At 42.8% G+C, this 25,768-nt stretch overlaps 1 protein-coding gene and 1 non-coding gene across 2 annotated transcripts in view; both read left to right on the top strand.

The window, feature by feature from the left end:
• The first annotated feature begins 19,589 nt into the window (after positions 1 to 19,589).
• LOC121927404 lies at positions 19,590 to 19,784 on the top strand. Its single transcript, XR_006103200.1, has one exon. It is a non-coding gene; the product is annotated as a U2 spliceosomal RNA (small nuclear RNA).
• Positions 19,785 to 22,730: 2,946 nt separating this feature from the next.
• DNAJB12 (DnaJ heat shock protein family (Hsp40) member B12) overlaps positions 22,731 to 25,768 on the top strand; it is a 42,585-nt gene continuing 39,547 nt past the window's right edge. The window contains 1 exon segment of the mRNA XM_042457733.1: positions 22,731 to 22,917. Coding sequence (XP_042313667.1) covers positions 22,785 to 22,917 — 133 coding nt within the window. The 5' untranslated portion in view covers positions 22,731 to 22,784.

The following is a 25,768-nucleotide window of genomic DNA, read 5'->3' as shown; positions in this document are numbered from 1 at the left end:
TGATAGTAGCTCTCCAATGACTCAGACAGAGGAGTCCCCCCAAAAAAAACTCTCCACCTGATCCTTTCTGCTGGTGGTGTCAGATATTAAAACTAGGATCTTCTGCATGGGAAATATGTATTCTACCACCCTCCCTGTATGGCTTTGCTAAGATCATGAGAACAGGAAAAATGAATTTCATCTCTCCTTCCCTTCATATCTAAGCTGTAGGCCTTTGTGGTGTCTTCTTTCCCATTCAATGGCTGTAGCCAATATTCAAAATGCAATATACATACTTCAGCTTGATGCAGAACAATCCCCTATGAGCCAAGGGTCTAACATGTGAGTCTTTGTAACTTTAAGACATATGAAATAGGGGGATAGGATATCCAAAATTATGCATGATGCAGAGACAATAGATATATATAATACCAAAAGCTAGGAAGCGATTGATTCAGGACTGATAAAGCACTTCTTCACACAGTAAATAGCTAACTAGAAGGTGGTACCACAAGAAGCAGCAATAACCATCAAACTGGAATGCTTTGAAAGAAGATTAGTGTTATTGACATACTTCTTAAAATTATTTACATTTCATCGTGTTTCTTCAAAATAAAAGAATACAACAATTACTGGTGTACCAAGAATAATAAAGCAGTGGCATAGACCTAATGATAACATCAAAGTGACAAATAATCATTTCTTGTCACTAGATATTATCCGTAGTTGTGAACATAATGTTACAGTTTTTAAGCAAAGTAGATCTCCAGAAAAGCATACTACTTTCAGCAAAAACTAACACTCATTTTTCCTGTTCTGTAAAAAGACATTGCTTGTGTCAATCACTTTTATTCTTGCAAAGATTTCTAACCCTCTGATTATCCTGGATGTCATGTTGTCTGGGAAAGTGGGTTGAAGACTATAGATTTAGAAGAACTGGGAGGAATTACTTTTGTTAAAGGTTTTGTTTGTTTTTTTTAAATAGAATTACTATAAGCTATCATTAAAAAAAAAGAATTTTAAATCAAAGTGAAAAAAAGATTTGCAATATTAAGTCTAATTGACCAGGAACCCAGAGGAACTCTGGTGTGAAGCCAGGGACATTGTTAGAGAGAAGAGTAGAAAGACACTATCTGTAGCTAAAAAGAAAGATAAGCTTCAATGGATGACAGATGAAACCCTACAAGCAATCAGGGACTGAAAAGCAGAAAAAATTAAAGGTGATAGAAATAGAACCAGAACCCTGAATGCAAATGTGCAATGATTTGTGTGCAGGGATAAGGAGAACTACTATAATATTGCAATGAAAAAGAAGCTAATAACAAAATGGAAGAACAAGAGACCTCTTCAGCAAAATCCGAGCAATCAAAGGAAAATTTAAACCAAGAGTAGGGATGTTTTAGAGCCAGTGTGGCATAGTGGTTTGAGTGTTGGGCTACAACTCTGGAGACCAAGGTCTGATTCCCAACTCAGCCGTGAAACCTACTGGGTGACTTTTGGCAAGTCACACTCTCTCAGCCTCAGGGGAAGGCAATGGTAAACCCCCTCTGAACAAATCTTGCCAAGAAAACCCCATGATAGGTTTGCCTTAGGGTCTCTGTAAGTCAGAAATGACATGTAGGCATGCAACAGCAATGAGGAGATGCTTTACGTCCAACAGGGGAACATATTACATGACTAAGAAGGAAGACGAAGACAATGGAAACAATACACAGAAGGACTATATAAAAGAGACAAAATATGACAAATTCAATTAAAGAAGAACCATATGAACTTCAATATTAAAAAGTGAAGTTTGACCTGCACTCAGAACACTTGAGAGAAATATGTCACTAGGAACAGATGGCACATTAATAGAGTTGCTCCAAGCTACTGAGACAGAATCTACTCTAATTCTAACTAAAATATGTCAATAAATTTGGAAAACAAAACAATGACCCACAGATTGGAAACACTCAGTATATATTTCAATCCCCAAGTAAGGGGACACCGGGAATTACAATAATCATAGGACCATTGTACTAACATCTTATGCAAACAAGGGGATGCTCAAAATTGTATAGCAAAGACTTTTACCATATATATAGAGAGAAATGCCAGATGTCCATGCTGGGTTCAGGAAAGGAAGAGGCACTAGGGATCATATAGCAAACATATACTAATAGAATGAACTAATTATTTCTAAAGAGAATCAGCATGTGCTTTATAGACAATACAAAAGCACTTGATTGCATAGATAATGAGAAACTGTGGATCACATTCAAAGAAATGGGTGTGCCATAACATTTGGTAGTCCTGATGCATAACCTATATTCAAGACAAAATACAGTTAGGACAGTATATGAAAAAACAGAATGGTAAGGGGGTGAAGAAAGACTGTATTCTATCATACTATTTTATTAACCTATATCCTGAAAACATCATACAGATTAGACTCAGAAGAAAGAGGCATGAAAATTGGAGGAAGTAACATCAACAGTAAAAGATATGCAAATGATACCATACTATTAGCTGAAAATATCAGAGATTTGGAAAGATTGTTGAAAAAAGTCAAGGCAGAAAGCGCAAAGGCAAGTCTACAGCTGAACATTAAGAAAACAAAACAAAACAAAAACAGTGACCACAGCAGATCTACATAATTTTAAAGAAGATGATGAAAATATTGAAACAGTTAAAGATTTTACACACTTGAGGTCAATCATCAATCAGAGTGGAGACTGCAGTCAAGAAATCACAAGAAGACATAGACTTGGAAGGACAACTATGAAGAAACAAGACAAGATCCCGAAGTGTAAAAATATATCACTGAATATTAAAGTTACGATTGTCTATGTCATCGTATTCCACAATTCTGTATATGATTGTGGAGACTGGATAATGAAGAAAGCTGACAGGAAGAAAGTCAACTCATTTGAGATATGGTGCTGGAGTTCTGTGAATACCCTGGACTGCTAGAAATAAAAACCCCAAAGCAATGGATGGGTCCTAGAGCAAATAGGCCCAAACTCTCCCTAGAGCAAAGATGACTAATTTGAGGTAGACATATTTTGGGTGTATCATGAGAAGAAAGAACTCATTAGAAAAGACAATAATGTTTGGTAAAGTTGAGGGCAATAGGAAAGGGGGAAGACCATAGACCAGATGGATAGATTGAATCAAAGAAGCCCCAGCCATGAATCTTTAAGAGACGAAGACAAGGTGACTTGGAGGGCTCTCATTCATAGGCAGTTAACTATAACAAACCATTACAAATAGTAACCCCCTCCCCTCTAGATAGATTGATGAATATCATTAAATACTAAAGTCAAGATTGTCTGTACCATATTTCTGATTTCTATGTATGTTTTGAAAGCTGGACAGTGAATAAAGCAAAGTGTATCAACCGATTTGAAATGCAGTGCTGGAGGAGAGTTTCACTGATACCATGGACTGTCAAAAAGAAAAATGTGTGGTTCTTAGAGCAAATAAAGCCTAAACCTTTCCTAGAAGCCAGAACAAATAGACTGAAACTTTCATATTTCGACGTATCATGACAAGATATGATTCACTGAAAAAGAAGATTTCTATACCTGCCTGAATTGCTGGTAAAATGTCACTCAAACGTCCCTCAAAGGTGGAGGAAGCGCATGTGTCTGGAACCCTGGCGCACTTCCTCAATCGTCATGCAATCGTCGCTCCCTCTAGCGTCCCTGAATCGTCTCGAGGGGAGCAGATTTCCTATGAATGCAAAGTTCAAAGTAAAGCCCTTTCTGAGGTATATAGCAAGATGTAGAGAAGTATGTCAACAAAGTAAATATTATAACATTCTTGTGTTTCAGTTTCTGCCTCCAGCATTTTGGAGATTCAAAGCGGATGACTTTGGGAATGTAGGGGAACAAGCCCATGTAAAACCGTGTGGATGGATATAATTCCCCATAGCTTCAACAGTGAAATGGAGAAGCTGTTCATACACTGCTTAGCAGCACACAATCACTCTTTATAATATATATTCAAAGGTTCTGTGGACAAAAGAGATAGCTGCTTGAAGAAGCCTAGATTATTTCTAGCAATATATATATATATATATATATATATATATAAAAAAAGACAGTGTCTTGTTGTCTTGAGTTATTTGTAAATTCCTGATTCAAACACAAATTTATCTTGACATTTAAGCTGTTAAACAGGTTTACATCTGAAAAAAGAATCAGTCTGAATTTCATAGGGTAGTCTTAGGCAAAAAAATATTTAGAACTGGTTTTGCCAGCTCCTTCATAGCACCTGGTATTCCCTGGCAGAATCCCATCCAAGTACTAACTACGGCTGACCCTGCTTAACCCCCAAGATCTGATGGGAACTGGTGCTTTTAGGTTATTTAGGCCTCTCTAGTGCAGCTACTTGCAAAACAAATATTTTAACTGTGAACACAATGTTTTCCCTCCTGGACTTTAAAAAAAGAAGAAGATGGGGTTGTAGAGTGAGAAGCTGTATATATGTTACATAGCACAGCTAGCTCAATTTTGCTGCTTGAGGCAAGATGGCACCCCACTCCGTTTCATGGACAGAAGTCAACTGGAATGGCAAGTAACTTTCCTTCAACACAATGGCAATGGCAAAGGCAAAGAATCAACTGACACTCCTGAGGCCAGCAAGTCTATTTAGGAGATGGGGAAAGGGATAGGTAGCTGTCCCCTCTCACAAAGGGCGAATAACAATGGTCCATTCACGCTACACAATTATTGTGTTGTTTTCCACTTTAACTGTCATGGCATCATACCAGGGAATCCTGGAATTTGCCATTTAGGGACTGGCATTCAAAATTCTCAGCCAGAAATTACTACTGTCCCACCAAACTATAAATCCCCTAGGATTATGCAGGATGTTGCCATGGTAGTTAAAGTGGAATACAGCTAGGGTTGCCATAAGTCTGGACCTCCAAACCGGGACAAATGTAGGACAAATGTAGGACAAAAGTTTCAAATGTAGGACACATTTTTAAAAAAATTCAGGACACGTGAAAAAATTGATGATTTTTTTAAAAATGTTACTATAAATGCATGTTTCTTAGGCGTGATCAAAATGGAGGTCATTTGGGCATTATTCCTAGACAGATGGCAGAAATGTACTTTCCCGTTCTGGCCACCCCCCCTCCCCCCATTCCAAACAGCACATTTGGGTATTGAACATGGCATTACTTAACATGGCCTCTTGCATATTTCAGAGGCTTATTCCATAACCAAACTCTTTGGGTTTCACACTGAACATGCTATGCATACTGAATATGTCAAGTGGTTTAACAAGAAGTGGGTTTGCCCTCGGATTCAACTGTACTTCTCAGAAGTGTGTACTTGGTCAAGGGACTTTGGTTTTTCTTCACTGCGCATGAGTTTGTAAAAATCAGAGCAACTTACATTGGCCATGCCTCAGAGGCTTGCTGATGCCAGTATCACCATTAAAGAACCAAAAACACACAGAAAATGCACTTTGGAAGGTGACACTCTCTCGGCATCATCATCACACTATCATTGTCAAAATAGGGGAGACTTATTAGCATTAAAAGACACCCCCCCCCCTCGCAAAAAGCCACCTTGAGGCCTCTGGCCACTCACTCACCACCTCCTCCTCCTCTTCTTCTCCTTCTCCTTCTTTTTACTCCTCCTCCTCCTCCTTCTCCTCCCCCCTCCTCCTTTTCCTCCTCCTCCTTCTCCCCCTCCTTCATTTGCTGGGTGGCCTGGAAGGAACAGAGGAGGAGGAGGAGGGGGCGCGGGCACGTGCAAGGCGGGGAGGGGGAGCGGGCACGCGCAGGAGGCACACTGCCTCCTCCTTCGCCTCCTCCTTTGCTTCCTCCACGCGGCCTGGAATGGAGGAGGAGGAGGAGGTGCGCCTCCTGCCCGCGCCCCCCTCCCCACCTCCCTGCCTCCCTGCCACCCTCCCCCGCCTCCCCGCACGGCCGCACCACCCACCTCCTCCTCCATTCCAGGCCATGCGGGCACGCGCAGGAGGCACACCGCCTCCTCCTTTGCTTCCTCCACGCGGCCTGGAACGGAGGAGGAGGAGGAGGAGGAGGTGGGTGGCGCGGCCGCGCGAGGAGGCGGGTGAAGGTGGGTTGGCACCGCGTGGGCCCCGAACCGGGGGCTGGGGGCCAAACCGAACCGGGACCGGGAGGGGCCCCCCAAAAGCGGATTTGTCCCGGGGGCCACCGGGACATGCCATCCCTAAATACAGCACAATAATTGTGTGGTGTGAATTGGTGCCTGGACTGGAAGAACAGTCAGGCAGATGTTGCCACACACCAGCACCTTCCACCTGAAACAGTTGTTTCGCTCAGCCAAATGGTAAGGCCAACATTAGAAGACTTTGATCACTGACCTCTGGGTATCTTCCAATCTATCCCCCCCCCCCTCGGGAAAACATAAACTTGGGAAAGAAAAATTAATTTGAATGTTACAAGAAGATGCTTTGTGTGGACCGGATTGTTCATTGTGACATATTATTTTCTCCATCTTGCCCTTCCACATCAGGGACACTATTGAGATTAACCCTTCTGACCATAACCTAACATAGACAGGCAATGTACTTAAGGGCTGAGGAAACTATAACCATCTAACTTTATGACATTAAGAGTACAAATCTGCATACATTCCGCCCCGCACCCTCAGAACATCTGGGCAGCAACTACTGAGGGTACCAGGGGCTAGATTAGCCTCCACAACAAGGAGGGCATATTCCATCAACACCCCGACCCTCTGGAACACGCTGCCCATGGAGCTCCGCTCGGCCACCTCCCTGGCTCAGTTCAGGAAGGAGCTGAAAACCTTCCTGTTTCGATTAGCATTCCCCGACACAAGCTCCAGCTAGTCTCCACCCCCCACCCCCCGACAGTAGGGGCAACTGGCTGATGGGGTTTTTAACATTGGTTTTAACAGTTTTATTGTATTGATGTTGATGAATTGTATTGTTTATATGCTGTTCACCGCCCTGATCATAGGAAGGACGGTATACAAATAATTTTTTATTATTATTTATTTATTTTATTATTAAAGTTGTGCCACTCTCACTCAGGAGAGCTAAAAAGGGTGAAGCTGATCTGGCCCTGAGGCCTGAAACAACCAAATGGCTGTCCTTACCCATTTCTCTACTTCTACTCTCAAGGCTTTGATTTGTTTATTAAAATATATTTTAACAACACTTCCGATATCAAAAAATATCTGGGAGTCCCCTTTTGCCTTTAATTTTGCTGCCATCCTGTCCTGTTGTCCACCACTCTTGTCCCCAAGTTACCAGCCACCCAACTAAGCATCATAACCCTAATAACTACCCCTCAATAGTTTAGTGTGGGGTGGGAAATAAATGAATAAATACAAAATCAATACATAAATAAATACATACATGCATACATCCATTTTTGTCTGACAAAAGAATTCCTCCTCTGCCCATTACAAACCAGTATTCACACCAATGAATCTTTTTACAGGGTGGAAAGATGGCTGCCAACCAAATGGACATGTGTTGGCACATTATAAAACCCCTCCTTCTGACACTTAGTCTGACTTTGTTTCCGGTCTCGCTTTGGAGACTGTCCTTCCCTTATCCACACTGTTGTGGGGTAGAGAATTTGTTTTTGTGCACTTTCAAGTCATTTCCGACTTAATGGTGACCCTAAGGTAAACTTATCACATGGTTTTCTTGGCAAGCTTTGTTCAGAGGAGGGGGTTTCCTTTGCCTTTCTCTGAGGCTGAGAGAGTGTGACATGCCCAAAGTTGGCCAGTGGTTTTCCATAGCTGAGTGGGGATTTGAACCCTGACCTCTAGAATCATCCTCCAACATTCAAATCACTAGACAGCGCTAGCTCTCTGTGGTACAGAATTATGCTTCCTTTTATGCTGCCTCTGACACAAAATATGCTGCTTCTCCTGATGTTGAGAACAGGTTGGCATCTCTACTCATTCCACAAATAAAAGCCAAGCGGACTGGTGTGTGTGTGTGAATCTTACTCTGGTGCCGCAATAAACTACCGTTTCCATACTTCCATAGCATTCAGCCATGGCATTTAAAGTGGTGTCAAACCAGATTATATCTGCAGTGTGGATGCAGCCCTAGAAAAAGCTGACTGTGCTTGTAAGGCTTTTCATTTCCATTCCCCTCTTTCCTCTTCTTCTTCTTCTCTCTTGACTTTTAGCCTTAGGATTCAGTGAGGCTCAATTGTTAATGCCAGCTACTCACTCTCGCAGTTTCGTACTGCCTCCTAAGAACAATAGTAACGATGAGGTGACATTAGAGGTTTATCTTATTAGAGTGTGAAATTGCCAGACCATATCAGCATTCTGTCACTGCTCTCATCACTGCTATCACTTGCATTTCATTAGTACCAATGGTCCCCCAGGGAATTCTGGAAGGCATTGTTCCTTCATGGAAGACAACTCTAAAATAATCACACTTCTAAATTTCCAGCAGAATAATAGCACTAAGGTGAAACCCAGGTAAGAACGAGTCTGAAATTTTAGGCAGAAAGCCAGCATTTATTTGCCCCAGATAATACTTATTCATCCCCTTTTCTCTTTTGGGTTTGGCTAACCTTTTAAAATGTTAAACTGCACCTGATAGTTGCTTGGAACTGCTTGAATCATTTATCTTTCTACCAATGCAAATAGCACAGTATTGCCTGGAAAGGGGATTAATCTCAGGAAAGGAAATTTAACCTATCCCTCATATGGAGCAGATTTGGGGGCTTTCCATTGGGATGGGGAGGATGCCTTACTCCTGCAGTCATAATGCTGATCAGTCTGCTCCTTTCCTGTCATTCTTTGTGTTTGCAAATAGACCTGTGCTGCTTAAATTGAGAGGTCAGGTCCTTAGGCGACCACTAGTGTGGTATGAAGGTATAGTGGTTAGTTATTTTGGCTAAGACAGCTTGCTGCTCTGTTGTGAGCATGGTGAATCTGTTCTGGGTTTTACTATGAACTTTAAAGGAGTTGTCCTGTTTTTTGAACTTTGTACCTGAATCAAGTTCAACACCTTGAATAGCATTATAGGTCCTGGTCCCACAGGCCCTTCCTGGCTATCCTACAGAAAGGTTTCAAAACTTAAGGGAACCACTTTATCATTTCATTTTTTTCCTAGAACTGGTGCTCCAATTCCTTGAGTCATTTACTTTTAATATTTTTGTACCTTCTACACCACTATGATGAGGGTTTTTTAAAGGGACTAGGTAGTCCAAAACACACTACAGAAATAATTCAGTTTGAGACCATTCTAACTGTCCTGGCTCAGTGCTAGGGAATCCTGGGAATTGTAGTTTGTTGTGGCACCAGATTTCTGACAGAGGTTAAATATCTCACAAAACTATGGTTTCCAGAATTCCCTAGCATTGAGCCAGGGCAGTTAAAGCAGTCTCAAACTGGATTATTTCTGCAGTGTGTTTTGAACCAAAGTTACTCTTTTTGATCACAGCCTCCAACATTCCCAAATGGGCAAGCATGACAGGGGCTTGTGGGAGGTGTAACTTTTCTGAGCTCAAGATTTAAATAGTATCACTCGCAGTGATGTATTCAAGCCTGTTATTCCAAGTCTCAAATCTCTACCTTTAAGTCTCAAGTTAAAGTCTTACGTCCTTGCAAGATGATTTCAAGTAAAGTCTCGTCGAGGAGCCAAGTGGTGGTGAGGTGTGTGTGTTACTAGAAAATCAAGAAGACATGCACAAAGTTAGGTTAAAAAAATTCAATTATCATAGGCAATTGATCAAGATTGCACTTTAGAAAAATGAGATCTATACAGCATCTTGTCTCCATTGTACATCAGAAGAGCTATCTAAAGCTTTTCCTAGGAGCCACAGGCAAGACTCACAGGCAAGATCATGGGGCATGTTTCTCAGGGGGGAATAGCAAATGTGTTAGGCAATGGGCTTGAGGCAGGGGTTGAAGTCTACTCGCAGCCAGTCCCCGATGCACATCAGAGAAGCCTTCTAAAGTAGAAGCATCCTTCCACCTAAAGCCCATTGCCTAAGATGTTTGCTGTTTTCCTTTGAGAAATGTGCCCCACTGCCTCACATATGGGAGCAAGACTTACCTGCTTCTGCTCCTGGGAAAAAGCTTTAAAAGGCTCCTCTGGTGTACAGTGTGGAATGGCTGCTGAGTAGACCTCAACCCCCACCTCAAGCGCATTCCCTAATGTGTGCTGTTTCTAGGCCAGCATGTCAGTCGCTAAAAAAATACAAGTCACGAGTCAAGTCAGTGCGTCATTTATTGCCAAGCTGAGTCCAAGTCGAGTCACTGAAGCAACTTGAGTCTGACTGGAGTCCAAGTCAGTTGACTCAAGTCTACATCACTGGCTACTTGCTCAGCAGCCGAAGGGGGGGGGGGAATACTGATATTTGTCTTACAAGGTTGTTTTCACTAGACTAGACTAGAAAATTCACATGGAGTACTTTGAATCCTTGGAAACACTACACAGTAGATAATAATAATAATTAATAACACTTTCGCTCCTAATAATGTCTAAGATTAACTTCCTTTTTCACCTTGCTCATGTGTTAACGTAGGCTGCCAGGTCTGTGCCCTTGATGCTTTTTAAAGAGGAGCCATGACTCCAGGTTGGAGCTCTCCTTGTATCAGTCACCAGTCCTGTTGGGGGGCCTTTGTTAATTAAGGGCAAGGTCTGTGCTGGCAAAAGTGCCAGGGTTGCTGATGGCTTCTTAATTATAGGTGATAAACATTATGGATCCATCAGGGCTTGAAAAATCTGCTGCTAAGTAATCACAGCAGCAGTAACAGTCTGTTTTCTCTTTGCTCTGCTGTTGGAAGTGACCTATCTTGATTGACTATGACTTATCTGCTTATGTCACTGCTTGGCTGCTCCAGTTCTGCAGAGTCAACCTGAGGGGGATGGAAAGAGCCCATCCATCCTGGTGACACCAGCTCTCTAGAATCTCAGCCTGAAAAAGGAATGGTTCCAATACAAAGTCTATTTCTTTTCCTTTTATGCTATTCTACTCAGCCAATATTGCCGAGACCTGCTGTCCTAGCACACAACTTATAGCCTCATCTGCATCGAGTAGGGTTGCCAGTTCATGATCATCCCAGCCCCTGATATTTCTGGGCCCAAACCTGAAACTTAGGCCCCATTCCCACTGGCCCGAATCTCTCCAGAAGCAAGTGCCCACTATAATTTACCTTAGTCGGGGTAATTTAACCCTGAATGCCATTGCAGCTCTTTGCGGAGAGTTCACATTTGCGATACCAATTTAAAATGAAGGCTCCTTTGCTGTCAATCAAATTAACTCCCGCTTTCATCAAAGGTGACCTTTCCTACAGCAATTGGGCAACCGGATGGGTGCTTTCCCCCCTCCTTTTAAAAAAAAACTGGCAGCAGTGTGTGCATATTCTGTCAAATTTAAAAACCTCCAGGTGTGTGTAGCAAAAGCATTCACTCTTGTATCAATTTGCCAAATTGAAAGGGAAAAATCTGTAACATTCACATTGTAGCATTCACATTTTACACACAAAATAATAATAATAATAATAATAATAATAATAATAATAATAAAGCCTCTTGCAAAGTGAGGTGAAGTGCGGGGAGCAAGCAAATGAAAGGGAAATGTAGCACAAGCACACACATTCTATCTATATGTATCACCCTGTAGAAAAAGCATTCGCATAGTCTGTCAAAAATAAAAAAATTAAAAAATAAAAAGAGAGAGAGAAAGCTGCCTGCGTGAGGGAGGCTTGTTCCATTCTCTGTCCTCTCTCTGACCATCCCTCCCCTGAACTTGACCCTTTCTCCGCTCCTTACTTCTCCTCCTCCTCCTGCTGTTGCTGCTGGCCCCTTACCCGGGGGTCCAGGAACATGGTGTAGTCAAGTGGGACTCCCTTTCCCTCCTCCTCCTGGCCCCTTACCTAGGGGTCCAGGAACGTGGTGTAGTCAAGTGGGGCCCCTTACCTCTTCCTCTACCTCCTCCCTCCTCCCCCTGCTGAAGGAACAAGGTTTTTCTTGGGGATATCCCTGGTTGTGATGCAATTACCCATATATGGACTTGCCCTCCCTGTTTCCAGGAAGGAACAGGAAAGCCAAGACCATATATGTATAATTAGCAAGCCCATATATGGTTAACCGGGGTGGGGGAGGAATCCCTGGCCATTATCCATATATGGATACAAAATCCATCAAGCATTTTTTACCAGACAGATTGGAGGCTAAAACGGCTCCCTCACTGGGATTGTGAACTTCCTTCTATAGTGTGAATCAATTCTTTGCCATGAGTAATCGCACTACACTGTTATAGCACTATTATTCCACTTTAACTGCTATGGCTGCCTCCTGTGGAATCCTGGGATTTGCAGTTTAGGGAGGGGCATTCACAATTCTCAGCCAGAGAACTCTTAGGCCTCTCTAAACTACAAAACTCAGAAGTTCATAGGAGGCAGCCATAGCAGTTAACATGAAACAATATCACTATAACAGTGTGGTGTGATAGTGTCCTAAGTTTGCATGTGTTACCAAGGGCGCCATGGTGGAGGGCAGATCCTTGTAATTCTGGGACAATAACTTTGGATATTTTTCTGACAACTAGTGAACTGGCCCAACTCCAATTGCTTGCCTCATTGCAAGAGTGGCCAAGTCCTAATTAATCTCTGTGACACAAAAGCCTTGCACTCCCCTGTTCTAATTTGCCATTTTGGCCTCTATTGAATTCGGCCTAATAGATGCGGAGCTTTGTCAGCTTTGGAATTAATTAACCTCTTTGATACAATAGCTACCAGGAAAAGGTGTATAATTACCTTTGGCCTGGTGTAAGCACAGGTGGCTGGGGAGGTTGACTCAGCATGTCTAGTGGGTGACCTTTCAGTAAAGAGAAATTAACTGGTAAACAAAGCCCCCAAAGCCTTAGCCTACGGCTAACATGTACATACATAGCACATGTGCCCATGAACCAACCAATATGCTTGACAGGCCAGGTGTATTAAGTTGATATCAACCTAAAGAGACCCTGAAAGCTTATGAATTAAACAAACAAATACATTTCCATCCCAAAATAAAAAGGCTTAAAGCAAACCCAACAATGGTTTTGTAGCAAGGTCCTGGAAAAATAAATAAAGTAGGCATTTATTATTTTGGGCATATCACACAGGTTTAGGCAATGTCTAGTTATTGCAAGATGAATATGAAACCATTTCACCAAATGAAAAGCCTCTGCACTTACAGTTCCTGCCTTAAACCTCAGGGTTTTATTGCCCAACTTCCAAGTCTAATCCTAACGTTGATTCCCATTTCTGCTTCCTATTTCCCACATAGAACTTGAAGTGCACACTTTAAAGGATGTAGCTCTTGAAACAAGTTTCTTGGCTCCTAGGATCAGAGGCTATGTCTGGTTCGGCATCTTGTGAGACATTTGAAAAGTTAGCAGTGAGTTAGCAACTGGAAGGAACTGTAATGGCCAGCTACTCCAACCCCATACCTTGCAAGGATATACTGTACAAATAAAAGAACATGATGTTGAAAACAAACTCCCACAGTGAACCCTACTATTATAACCCCTGCTGTTTACATCCACAGTCCTCCCTTTTGCTCTGCACTTCAGAAAGGTAGATCCTTCTTTCTCAAGATTAGTTTTTGAAGAGGGATGTGTTAGGGACCCAAACTACTGTATATGCAATGCCAAACATGTTGTTTTTCTTTCTGAGCTATAAATAATATAATCTCATAGAATTGGAAGATACCACAAGGGTCATCCAGTCGAAGCCCTTTCTGCCATGCAGGAACTCACAATCAATTAAAGCACCCCATCCAACCTCTGTTTAAAAACCTTCAAAGAAAAAGACTCCACTACTCTCCAAGGCAATGTGTTCCACTGTCAAACAGCTATTATTGTCAGGAAGTTCTTCTTAATATTAAGGTGGAATCTCTTTTGCTAATGTTTAAATCCATTGCTCCAGCCTCAATATGACATCCCTTCAAATATTTAAATAGGGATATGATTTCACCTCTTTACCTTCTCTTCTTCCAAGCTAAATATACCCAGCTCCCTAAGTCGCTCCTCACAGGGCATGATTGATAAAGAGCTCTTCGTTGTTATGTGTCTTCAGGTCATTTCCAACATATGACAACCCCATAATGGAGGGTTTTGGGGATTTTTTGGTTTTTTGCAAGATTTGTTCAGAGGAAGTTTCCCATTAAAGAGCTCTGGAGAACCCCAAATCTCTTGTGACAGCTGTCACATTTTATTAGTCTTAACAGTGTTACCCAACTTGGCTTGTTTACTTTTATTTCTGGGCTACATGGCTACTTTGATTTTCCTTGTCCTTCAATCTGTTGATGTCTTTTAAAATGGCCAATGGTAGGAAGAAACATTTGTTTTGTAAGCGGGACTAAAGTATAATGAAAGAGAAAGTTTACCACTCAACTTCCCTCACTATGAAACTGCCACAGGGAAGCAAAACACAGGGGTTTTGAATTTAGAGCAGCAACATCATGTTTAAGAGGCGATGCGGTGAATTGCATGATGAATACGCATTTACATACATCTCAAGCTGTACCTGCTCCATAATCAGAGAGAAATGTCTGGGGCTTGTGAAGAAAATAAAAAGAAACTCACAGGAGGAGACTGAAGAAAGAAACTGATAAATTCTTAGTCTATGTACATAAATTTGACATCCCTAAAGATGACTGATTAGGAACAGGTAATAGAAAATACAGTGGTACCTCGGGTTACGAAATTAATTCGTTCCGCGAAGCTTTTCTTTGTAAATATGAGGAGTCCTGGAGCATATGCATTATTTGTGGGTTTTGCTGTTGAATGACATATACCACTTCATTATTGAATGTTCACTGTCACCAGACTTCATAAAAACAAATGGATTGGGAGGGGGTTAAAAGCAAATATTAAGTATAAACTAAGCCAGCGGTTCCCAACCTGTGCTCCATGGTGCCCTTAGGGCTCCGTGAGTCAAAAAGGTTTGGAACCTCTGTACTAAGTTGTCTATCTTCTGTGACAGACAGAATGTGGGACTGGGTGAAATGTCTGGTTCTTTGAGAATTCATCATTTCATAACTCATTTCCCCACTCCACACCGCTCATACCTAAAGAAAATCTGAGACTTTCTATCTGCAAAGATTGGCTTGATTATGCATGAATTTCAGAAGCAAAAGAAGAGTCGATGAATAAAGATTTCAGGGGCTTAGATTTCATCCTTGCCTCTTTCCAAGATGATTAGAAATAGATTTATTTATGCAAATAAGCACACACAGAAAAAAACATATTTGTATAATGTCTATAGGCTACATAACTAACTCCCAAACAACCTGCAGTCTGTTTATCTGAGACATTTTCTTATCACTTATAAACCTATTCAGTTCTATAGGTGAGGCTCCAGTGCAGCCACATACCACTGAGGTCAGCGCTGCCATCATTTGAATCAGGACATTTAGAGGCTAGCCAGATCAGGACCATGGCAATTGCATGCCGCAGCCCCAATCTGGCCTTTCGGGGACACAAAAAGGAGCTGCAAAAAGTGGCTCCTTTTTGCATCCTCAAAAGGGTGCCATAGCTGCTGCAGCACGGCTATACAGCGTTGTTTTGGGGCTGTGTCATATGGATGCAGTGCTGGAGGAGTACCCTGATACTGTGCACCAGAGGAATGACATGATGCCACACGCCATGGAGTGGCACACGATGTCATGGCCCCTTGGCGGTGGAGTCAGGGCATGTGTCATCTGGACGTGATGCCCCAACTCCACCCCCAGGCCAGCCTAAAGTGCCAGTCTGTATAGGGCCTTAGTGTGGTGGCACCCAGTATGTAAAATACCCTCCATTCTGATATCCAACATGAATTCTTATTTTTAGGCACAATTACCTATTTGTGTATTCTTTCCTGGTATAGCTCAGCCTCACCATCTCTTTTGTGGATAATGTAAATGTTGTACCGTTTCAGTCTCCCTTTCTGGAATTCCAAAATCCAAAATAATCCCAAAAGCAAAACTGTTCAGCAAAGCTCTAGTGCCACAACAAACGACCATTCCCAGACTTCCATAGCATTGAACCATGGCAAGTGGAGTCCAATTGCATTATTTCTGCAGTGCGGATGCAGCCATACTCAGGAAGGTGGTCCAGCTACTGCTTCAGACTCTGAAGCCTGAACTGTCTCTTTCCCAGAGGGCAGCTTCCAATACCCTTGAAGGTCCTGGGTCTTCAGGGGCAGCTAGCTTCTTTCATTTCTCTGGTCCTGGGAACTCAACATCCTCCTGGTTGGAGGAGTTCTCTTGTAAGACCATGACAAAAGGACATTTTGCTGGCTCAGGTAAAGGGCAAGATGGGATCCCTCTCCTTTCCACATGAAGATGCTGCCTAGATTGGCAGTTACTTCTTATTTCAGCACTGTCAGCATGATGGTGACACCTTCCACAGCATCTGAGAACAGCAGGCCAAAGGCAAGCTTAGGTGATGGATGCACACAGCACTTACACCTTTATCCATGCTGCCTCCCTGCAGCATCTGTTGCCTTATATACTAGAAAAAAGCATCTTTGGTCAGGACATACCACACAGTGTCATATCCTTCCCAGTGGCGTCATTAGTGCTACATTTCAAACTTCTGTCCAGGAAGAGTTTCAGAATGTCCTCCATTTTGAGCATGACTAAGAATAATGAATTTTTATTCCTGTTAATATTTTTAGCTTTTATTTGGTGATGACCTACATTTTTCTCGAATGCCCTACATTTTACGGTGCCTTGTTCTCCTTTGCCGTTATGTCATCCAGTCACTCTGCTTTTGCATCATCTGTCTTCACAGCATGCCATGTGATGTTAGTATCTGAAACAGTTTTTGAGAGCCATCTTATTGCCACAGCTTTTGTCATTTCTTTCCTTGTTAGCTGCAAGGTCATAATTTAGAACATAGTTGTGGGCTGTAAAGAAAAGAAGTTAAGTACTTGAAAACTAGATTATAGTTCTGTCATTCTGCCCAGCGATCAAACAAATTATGAGAGGAGAACTTGAACTCATATAAAGGGCTATAGACCCATATTTCAAAATTGCTTTTTTTATCAGGCACATTCATCTTATGGGTGAAAAAAAAAGTAGGGAAGCTAGAAGAAAACAGATATTAGTTTTGTACTGGGAAAAGATAAGAAAAAAAGAACTATGCACACTATGCCAGAGGCTGTTAAGTTATTCTGCAATACTTTTTACCCATCCTTCCTCCAGGTAAGCATGTTGGATAAAAACTGGTGATGAAAAAATATACACTTTTTACAACATTTCAGTTATTACAAGGCTCTCTGTTTAGTGGGATGCACCTCCATTCTCTCCTTGGACAGATGAGATGGTAGAAATGTATTACAGTATATAAAGAAAAAGGAATCATAGAGGCAAGTGGGAAGATAACTACCCAGGTTTCAGGGCCAGCACCTGAGATCTAGGTACAGCCCCTAATGTCACAGAAGGTCACAAGGACCAGCACCTAGTGATGTCATTTAGCATGACACCTTAAGCATTAACCACTATTGCAGAGAGTAATGTCATTCAAAAAAGTGGTAAAGTCTAGCAGATGATATATATGAACACACACTTCTTGTCCAGAGATTCCTTTGCAAGAAAGCTGCTGTCGTGGAACTAAGAATCTTTTCCAGGTGAACTTAGTTTGCTTTAAAATAATGGGAGGGAAATACAGGAAAAGAGATTGCACCTAAACACTAGGAAGAACTTCCTGAAGGTAAGAACGATTCCATAGTGGAATATGCTGCCTCAAAGAATGGTGGACTCTCCTTCTTTGAAGGTTTTTAAACAGAGACTAGATGGACATCTGTTGAGAGTGCTTTGACTGTGAATTCCTGCATGGCAGGGGGTTGGACTGGATGGCCCTTGTGGTCTCTTTAAACCCTATGATTCTATGAATGTCTGGAATCCACTATGACAGTTACAAATGCATAACAGGGTTATGCATTCATGATTACAATGTATTAATGATCCCCACTATGTAGTAATTTTGAAAGTTCCCCAAACCACACATAGCAGTAAACTGTGATCGTTTGAGGTCTGTTCCCACTGATCAAGAAACAGCTTACAGACGTTCCTATCTACGCCTTGTGTGAGTGATCTCCAGCATGAGGGGGAATTTGATAGGAACCAATTCTGTCTGTTGCACAGGAGATCGCTCACAGGAGAGGTAGGAAATGTCAGTCGGGTCGGGATTCATTGTGAAGCACCATAACGACTGTGTTTATTCATACATAAATTTCATAAAGAAATCCAGCCATTTTGCTTTAAAATAAGTTTCATTTTTTAAAAAAAAATCATGGGAAAAGGTGGATAGTTTTATGCAAACTGCAGACCGATAAACAAAAAAGCCATGGGGAGCAAAGTCACAAAGGAGTTTATCAGACAAGGGAAATTGGAAGTATAATCCAATGGAAATCCTAACTCAATCATGGGGTTTAAAGTTATTGCATGATAAACTACCACGTGCAGTTTCAGGCAATGGGAAGTCAGTCCGAACGCAATCATGAGGTTTCACGTTATTGCGTAAGAGGTGATCACACACAATTTTGGGCAATGGCAAGCTATTTTCGGGCCATGGGAAGTCAGTTCGAACACAATTCGAATTCATGTAAATTTGCTGAACTAGCGAATTCACGTGAATGTGTTCTGGTCCCACTTTCCTTTCATTTGAAATTAAGAGAAATTCCTCCCATGTGATAAACTCCAAAATTAAAAAGTCAGAAAAGAATTGACAAAATCTGAAATTAAACTGTGTTCCCCCTCCACCTGTTCCAATTTGGCAGAGACAGTCCTCTGTCATCACACTTTTCCATTATCCCAGTTTCTCTCTCTTCCTCCCCCTTTCCTCCTTTGCCATCAGTTTACTTTAATTGCTGCAGGCTGAGTTCAAAACGCAAAAGTAGTCTGTACTCAATAAATTTCGTTGAGGGAAGAGTGGAGAAGGGGGCAAAATCTAGCCCTTTCCAGTAGACTCAGGAAAAAAGCAGACCATTGCAACTTCTCTCCTAGGTTGTGTGCTCTTCTTCATCAATGACTTTTGCCACCTTGACCACATTCTGATTTTGTTTGGTGACACATCTCCCATGAAATGTTGGAGGGTATTATTTGGGCAGGGAACATTTCCCATATGTCAGAGCTGACGAAAGTGGGACCCAATGGCCCAATGCATTTTGAGGCTCTCAAGGGCCCCCATCCCCAAACAGTATTTTCTAAAAATGTTTATTATGCTTTTTGGTCATTTTTTAACCTCTCCTGAGGTGGTTTTACACCCAGAAAATGGGTTCCCCCCTCTTCAGTCAGGAAATTGACTTCCAGTTGACTGCCTGGTTGGAACAAGATTTATCTTGGATCAAATGTAGTCCTGAGGCTGCCATGGATATGGCAAGGTTTCTCCTCTTGATGTGGGAATCCTCTGAGGAAAAAAATGGGTGCATGGCTGGTGAGTGTGGCTCCCCAGGTTCTCATGAAAGGTCGGTGACATCCACAAGCCCAGTCAATTGCCCAGTCTACCATAGGTGGTGGGAAAAGATGTAATTTCAATGTGTTTTTGACAAGACTTCAAATTGGGCTTCTCCATATACAGTGCTGGAGCACCTGGATTTTGGCACTGCATCTGCCAGGTCTTCCTCATTTCCATAAAGATTACTGTTGTTTATTGATCTTTTGCTCTTAGATCAAGCATAGCATCTGTCCTTATCAGTTCAATACCTGATATGTCCACTACTTGTGGTCTGTTTGTGAAACTGACTTTTGGCAATAGGAAATGGAATAACGGCTTGCTTAATCCATTCTGTGCATCAGCCTGGAATTATACTATGTGCAGGAGTGGCGCACTTCCCCTTCGAGAGAATAATTCTGGTTGAAAAATAGATGTACTGGTTTTTTTGTTTTTTTAAATTATATTTTCTTTCCTGTTTTTCTTTTTCTTGTAGATGTTTAATCATGTTCAGGAAATAAATTGCTCAGGACTCATGTGGCACTTTAAAGACCACAGATTTATTATATTATAGCCTCTTTTTGCATGATGCAGTTATAAATACAAACCTCAGTCCTATATAGATATGCCTTCATGGAGTGCAGCCCACTCCAAGTATCTGATGAAGCAGACTATGCTCCAAGTCAATTAAATGTTAGCCATTTTGGCAACCATAAAGTACAATTATGACCCAGGAAGGATGCAAAAAAGCAATCAAATTTAAGCTTTATTTTACATTTCCTTTTATTTTTCTGCTGTTCTGCAGCAGTGATTTATTTAATCGTTTCTTGTGTTAATTTCAGTTTTTCAAAGAGGCCAAAAGTGCCATCCCTGGGCAGTCCTGAAACAATTTCCTACTTGCGGCAAATGGTGCCCCATCCCCAGTAAAGGTGCATAGGTACCCATGGCCAACCATGTTCTTTCGGTATCCAAATCAGAAAAACAAGCAGCTCTCCCACTTCCTGACATGATGGAGGAGGAGGACTACAAAAACAAAGGGCAAAGAGTATGCAAAGGCATCTCGTAGTACCTTTGAAACTAACTGAAAGAAGTGGCAGCATTAGCTTTTGTAGACTTAGGGGCTAAACAGACCAGCTTGAAGCGCCGGCGTGGGGATGGCATGGGGCCATAGCATCTGGATGAGGCATGCCCTGATGATGCCCCAAGCTGGCCTCACCCTGCCTATCTGATTGCATGGTGGGCGGCATCACAGCGCTCCTTTGGCATGGCATTTATATGCCACACGCTGCATTTATATGCCACACGCTGAAAATTGCCGCTGCAGCTGGCTCTAAAAGGAGTGGCATTTCTTTTTGAGCCAGCAAACTGCCAGACTGGGGCCGTGGCATGTGGTTGCCATGGCCCTGATTCGGTGCTCAAAGGGGCAGCGAGACGCCGCTCTATCAGGACCATCTGGTTTGCTCCTGAGTCTACTTCGGGTGTATTCACACTGCAGGAATAAAGCAGTTTGACACCACTTCAAACTGTCAGGGCTCCATCATGTGGAATCCTGGGATTTGTGGTTTGGTGAGGCACTATTGCTCTCTAACTAGTTTAAATACCTCACCAAGCTACAAATCCCAGGATTCCACAGGATGGAGCCATGACAATTAAAGTGGTGTCAAACTACTTTGTTTCTGCAGTGTGGATACTTGTGTCTCTCAATGCTACCTTCAAAAGCGGAAAAAGTAATAGTATGATGACTTTTCATGACACAGCCTTCTCCGCCAAAGGGTGCTGGTGCCTCACAAAACTACAAATCCCAGGGTTCTGCAGGATGGTAGTTAAAGCTGAGCTGCATTATTCCTATGATGTAGATGCACCCCAAGAAACAGTTATAGCCAATAGGCACAAATGTGGCACCTGTCCCTGCTTTGTGGGGCAAAGAAATCATTACTCCCTCACATTAGATTGCTTCCAATGCCATGGTTAAAGTGATCCACCCTGATGCTGGTTTGGTTGTTAGCTGCCCGCAGGTTAATAGCAAGGGATTGAACTGATGGCCCTTGTGGTCTCTTCCAACTCTACAATTGTATGGTCCTGACTCATGGCAACCCTGTGGATGAGACATGGGCTCAGGCCCACATCCTTCTGGTTGAGTCTATCTACCTAGTGTGCGGTCTTCTGCTTTTTCTGTACCTTCGACCCTTTTCTACCATCATCGTCTTTTCTAATGATTCGTTTTTTTCTCATGATGTGGCCAAAATAGGAAAGCCTCCGTTTTGGCTTTCAAGGGCCCATATGTTTGTTTGTTTTTTGGCTCTCCATAGTATCCTCTGGATTCTTCTTCAGCTGCACATCTCAAATGAATTGATTTGCTTCTTCCCAGCTTTCTTTACTGTTTAACTCTCATATCTGTCTATGGTGATGGTGAATACAGTGGATTGAACGATGCTAACTTTAGTGTTTGGTTGTATATCTTTACTCTTTAGGATCTTGACTAATACTTTCATAGCTGTCCTTCCCAGTCCTATTCTTCTTCTAATTCCTTGAGTGCAGTCTCTGTTCTGATCAGTGTTTGATCCAAGGTACAGGAACTCTTTCAATGTTCTCATTGAATTCTTGGAGATCTTTCATGGTTGTTATTTTTTGTTTTTTACGTTCGCACTGATCTAAACTTGGCCTTCTTCAGTAATCGCTCCATGTCTTTGTGGTATGATGCCATCTGTGTATCTTAGGTTGTCAATGTTCCTTCCTCTCCTCCTCCTTCTGAGTCTAGACCTGCTTTTCTTACGATATCCTCTGCGTACAAGTTGAACAGATGGAGTGAAAGGGTTCAGCCTTTCCTGATCCCTTTGGCAACTGGGAGCCATCCTCTTTCTCCATATTCTGTCCTAACAGTCGTCTTTTGTCCTGAGTACAGGTTATGCGCAGGGTGACCAGAAACCCTCCCTTTTCCAGGCCATTCATGTCAAGGGACTTTCTTCTGCCCAGGAGGAATCCCAACATGCTGTGCATTTAGAGCATAACTAAGATGCATGCATTTATATCTATAGGAGTGTATTTAGCTTTTCGTTGGCCATGCCCTCTGCTTTTCTTGAACGGCCTCCATTTCAAGCATGAATAAGAAGCATGAATTTCCATTTCTAGTTTTGGCTTTTCTTTGGTCGTGTCCTCCATTTGCCTTGAATGTCCTACATTTTTAACGATCACGAATTTACAGTTCTGGGAATCAATACAATGAAATATAAGTGCCCCTCTCTTCCATGCAATACGACACGGCAGGTGCGCGGCTATTCCAGTCAACCCGGTAGTTAGCGCATTCGGTCGACGCAACAAGAGGGCTTTCGCCAGCAGGGGGCGCTACGCCTTCGCCGCGTGACGTCATCACCGTGCGCCGGCGACTCCCATCGCCGCCGCGGCCATGGAGTCCAACCGGGACGAGGCGGAGCGTTGCATCGCGATCGCGGTGGCTGCTATCAAAGCCAACCAGGCCGAGAAGGCGCGCCGCTTCCTGGAGAAGGCGCAGCGCTTGTACCCGTCGCAGCGGGTCCGCGGTGAGCCGGAGGCGGAGGGAGCGCCGGCGGCGGAGGGAGGGCCTGGGCCGCCGGAGGCCGGCTTTGGCTGCGCATGCGCGTGAATTGCGGCCGCGCGCGGGGGCGCATGGGAGTTGGAGTCCTCCTATGGAGCATTGAGGGAGCCTGGTCCTGGCAAGGAGGGTTTTTTTCCGGGGACAACCTCCTACCTCCCGGGCGCCCGGAGCAGCGGGAGTCTTCCCTGGGAAGACTGGCTCCATGTCTCTCCTGAGGAGAGCGAGGGGCTAGGTTCCGCAAGTGGAAGGAACTACAACTCCCAGGAGCGTTTGCGTTGCTGCGTGAGGGAGGGAGGTGGAAGTGAGTATTATTCAGGGCCCTTTAGCAGAGGCCTAGCAGCTGGGATAGACAGGCCCCTGCTCTCTCTGCTAGGCCTTGGCTGGGGCTAGGGAGTATTGAGGAGAGGGGAGGCCCCTAGGCAGCTCAGCCAGAGGTGTCTTCGCCCCAAAGGAGGGCAAGGGCCACAGAATGGAGGGCCTTCCAGAAACATATGGGGACAGAGGGATAAACACTCCTAGAAGGAGTTTTCTGTGGGGCTTTAGGGCTATGAAGCCATGGTCTAGAAGAGTTTATGCCTGACATTTCACTGGCATCTGTGGCTGGCATCTTCAGAGGCTGGCATGGAAGAGAGTTTACACACTCTATACACACACACACACACACACACACACACAGTGTGTGTGTATATATGTATTTTATATACACACACACACACACACACAGTGTGTGTATATATATATGTGTGTGTGTGTATATATATATAAAATATATAGTATACATTCATCCTTCCATATTAGCTAGGGTTTAGGGGCACAAGACCCCTGTGAATCTGGACAAACCGCCAATAACAAAAACGCCATGTTTTTACCTGAGAGGAGACCTCTCTAGGAATCTCTAGGTCCTCCCGCACACCTCTGTGGTCCACTTTCACTAAAAGTCGCACTGAAAGACCTAGAGATTCTAGGCATTTGTAGTTCAGTGTCAGTCAGATGTTGGCCACAGAGTTGCTCTGGAGGACCTAGAGATTCATAGAGATGTGTCCCCTCAGGTAAAAACATGGTGTTTTTGTTATTTGTGGTTTTTCCATATTCACAGGGATCTTGCACCCCAACCCTAGCGAATATGGAGGGACAAGTGTTGTTCAGGCTTGACCTATTCTAGAACCCATTGCTTTGTCCTTTTTAGCCATCCATGGCATCCTCAGCACTCTTCCCCAGCATCACTTCTCAAATGAATTGATTTTTCTCTATATCTGCGTTCTTCACTGTCCAGCTCCCACATCCATTCAGTGGCTTGGGCCATCCTCATTTTAGTTTTCAGAATTATGTCTTCGCACTTCAGGATCTTCTCTAGTTGTTTTAAATAGCTGCCCTTCCCAATCCTAATCTTCTGATTTCATGACTGAAGTCTCTGTTCTGGTCTATACTTGATCAAAGGTATAGGAACTCTTCAATCAAGGAGACCATGGGCCTGAGCCTACAGGATCTGAGCAGAGAGGTATAGAGGAGCTTGGAGGCGTCTCACTTCCAGGGTCACCATGAGTCAAGTTCAACTGAGAGGCAGTTAACAAAAACAATGGGAACTCATTGACTGTTTCGATTTTCTTGTTCAGGACGAATTATTGTAGCTCTTCCCCTAATGCTAAACATTAATTTTGTTAATATTTAGCATTAAGTCTACCTTGGCTCTTTACTCCTTGACCTTCTTCAGTGACAACACAGCCACTGTAATCCATCTTCAGGGATTGTGTATCCGAAAACAAGGTGCTAAGATGGAGACGGTGGCAAGGGCTCTTGCCTCCATGCCCTTTTCATGTGGTTCCCTGAGATATTCTTGGAGACAGCATTTGGTTTATATGGATTCTTGATTCATTCAGCAGGATGGGTCTTATGCCCCAAAACTGACACAGATTGAGTCTCCCTTATTTGAGATGCTTGGGACCAAAGGTGTTTCTAGTTTGTTTTTGTTTTTTTAATATTTGCATATAGTTTAATGAGATATCTTGAAGATGGGACCCAGATCTATTTGTTTCATATACCATATGCACATAGACTGAAGGTAATTGTATACATAATGTCTTCCATAATGTACATGAAACAAAAGTTGGTCTACATCAAACCATCAGAAAGGAAAGGTGTCACTATCTCAGCCACCCATGTGATCAATTTTGGATTTTGGAACATTTTGGATTTCAGAATTCCAGATAAGGAAGACTCAACCTGTATAGATATTATCTCACAATATTTGCCCACAGTCAGCTAGCCTCTCCTTGACTCTTAACTCCCATTAACAGTCTCCTCCTTCAGCTATCCTTCCCCTCTGCGTTGTTGGATTTTGTTTTGGCTGTCACAGGTTTCATTCCACTTTACCACTCACTTCTCAGATCATTACTATTTTTCTCCTCCTACTTTCAGTCATCTCTCTGCTAAAACCAGAAACACAGAGTACTTGCAGCAAACACTTTCCAATGTCTCATTCCTTCAGAAACTACACACTTTGTTCTGCCTTCCTCCCTGGTGGTCTCCTGTGCTGCCATACCTTTCTCTTGGAAGTAGGAGAAGCCAAACGAATGCTGTTTAGCATTATGGTGTTGCTATAAACATGGCATATGTTAAAGTTGTATAAACAGGTTTTATAAACAGTGGCAGCACTTCCTGTTGTTCTGTCTCTGCCGAAACATCTCTGTGCCGAATTTCTGTTTGTCATACATCTGTGAAAAGCACACACCCTCCTTTGGGAGAAAAGGTCTGCCACCCTCCATAGAATTATAAATTTACATAAGTAGTGTGAAATGATGTGTAGAAACCTGAAAGTG

The sequence above is a fragment of the Sceloporus undulatus genome, chromosome 3, assembly GCF_019175285.1.
Source record: "Sceloporus undulatus isolate JIND9_A2432 ecotype Alabama chromosome 3, SceUnd_v1.1, whole genome shotgun sequence".
NCBI classification, from domain to species: Eukaryota; Metazoa; Chordata; class Lepidosauria; order Squamata; family Phrynosomatidae; genus Sceloporus; species Sceloporus undulatus.
The sequence above is the reverse complement of the archived record's forward strand: the minus strand, read 5'-3'. Positions and strand labels throughout refer to the sequence as shown.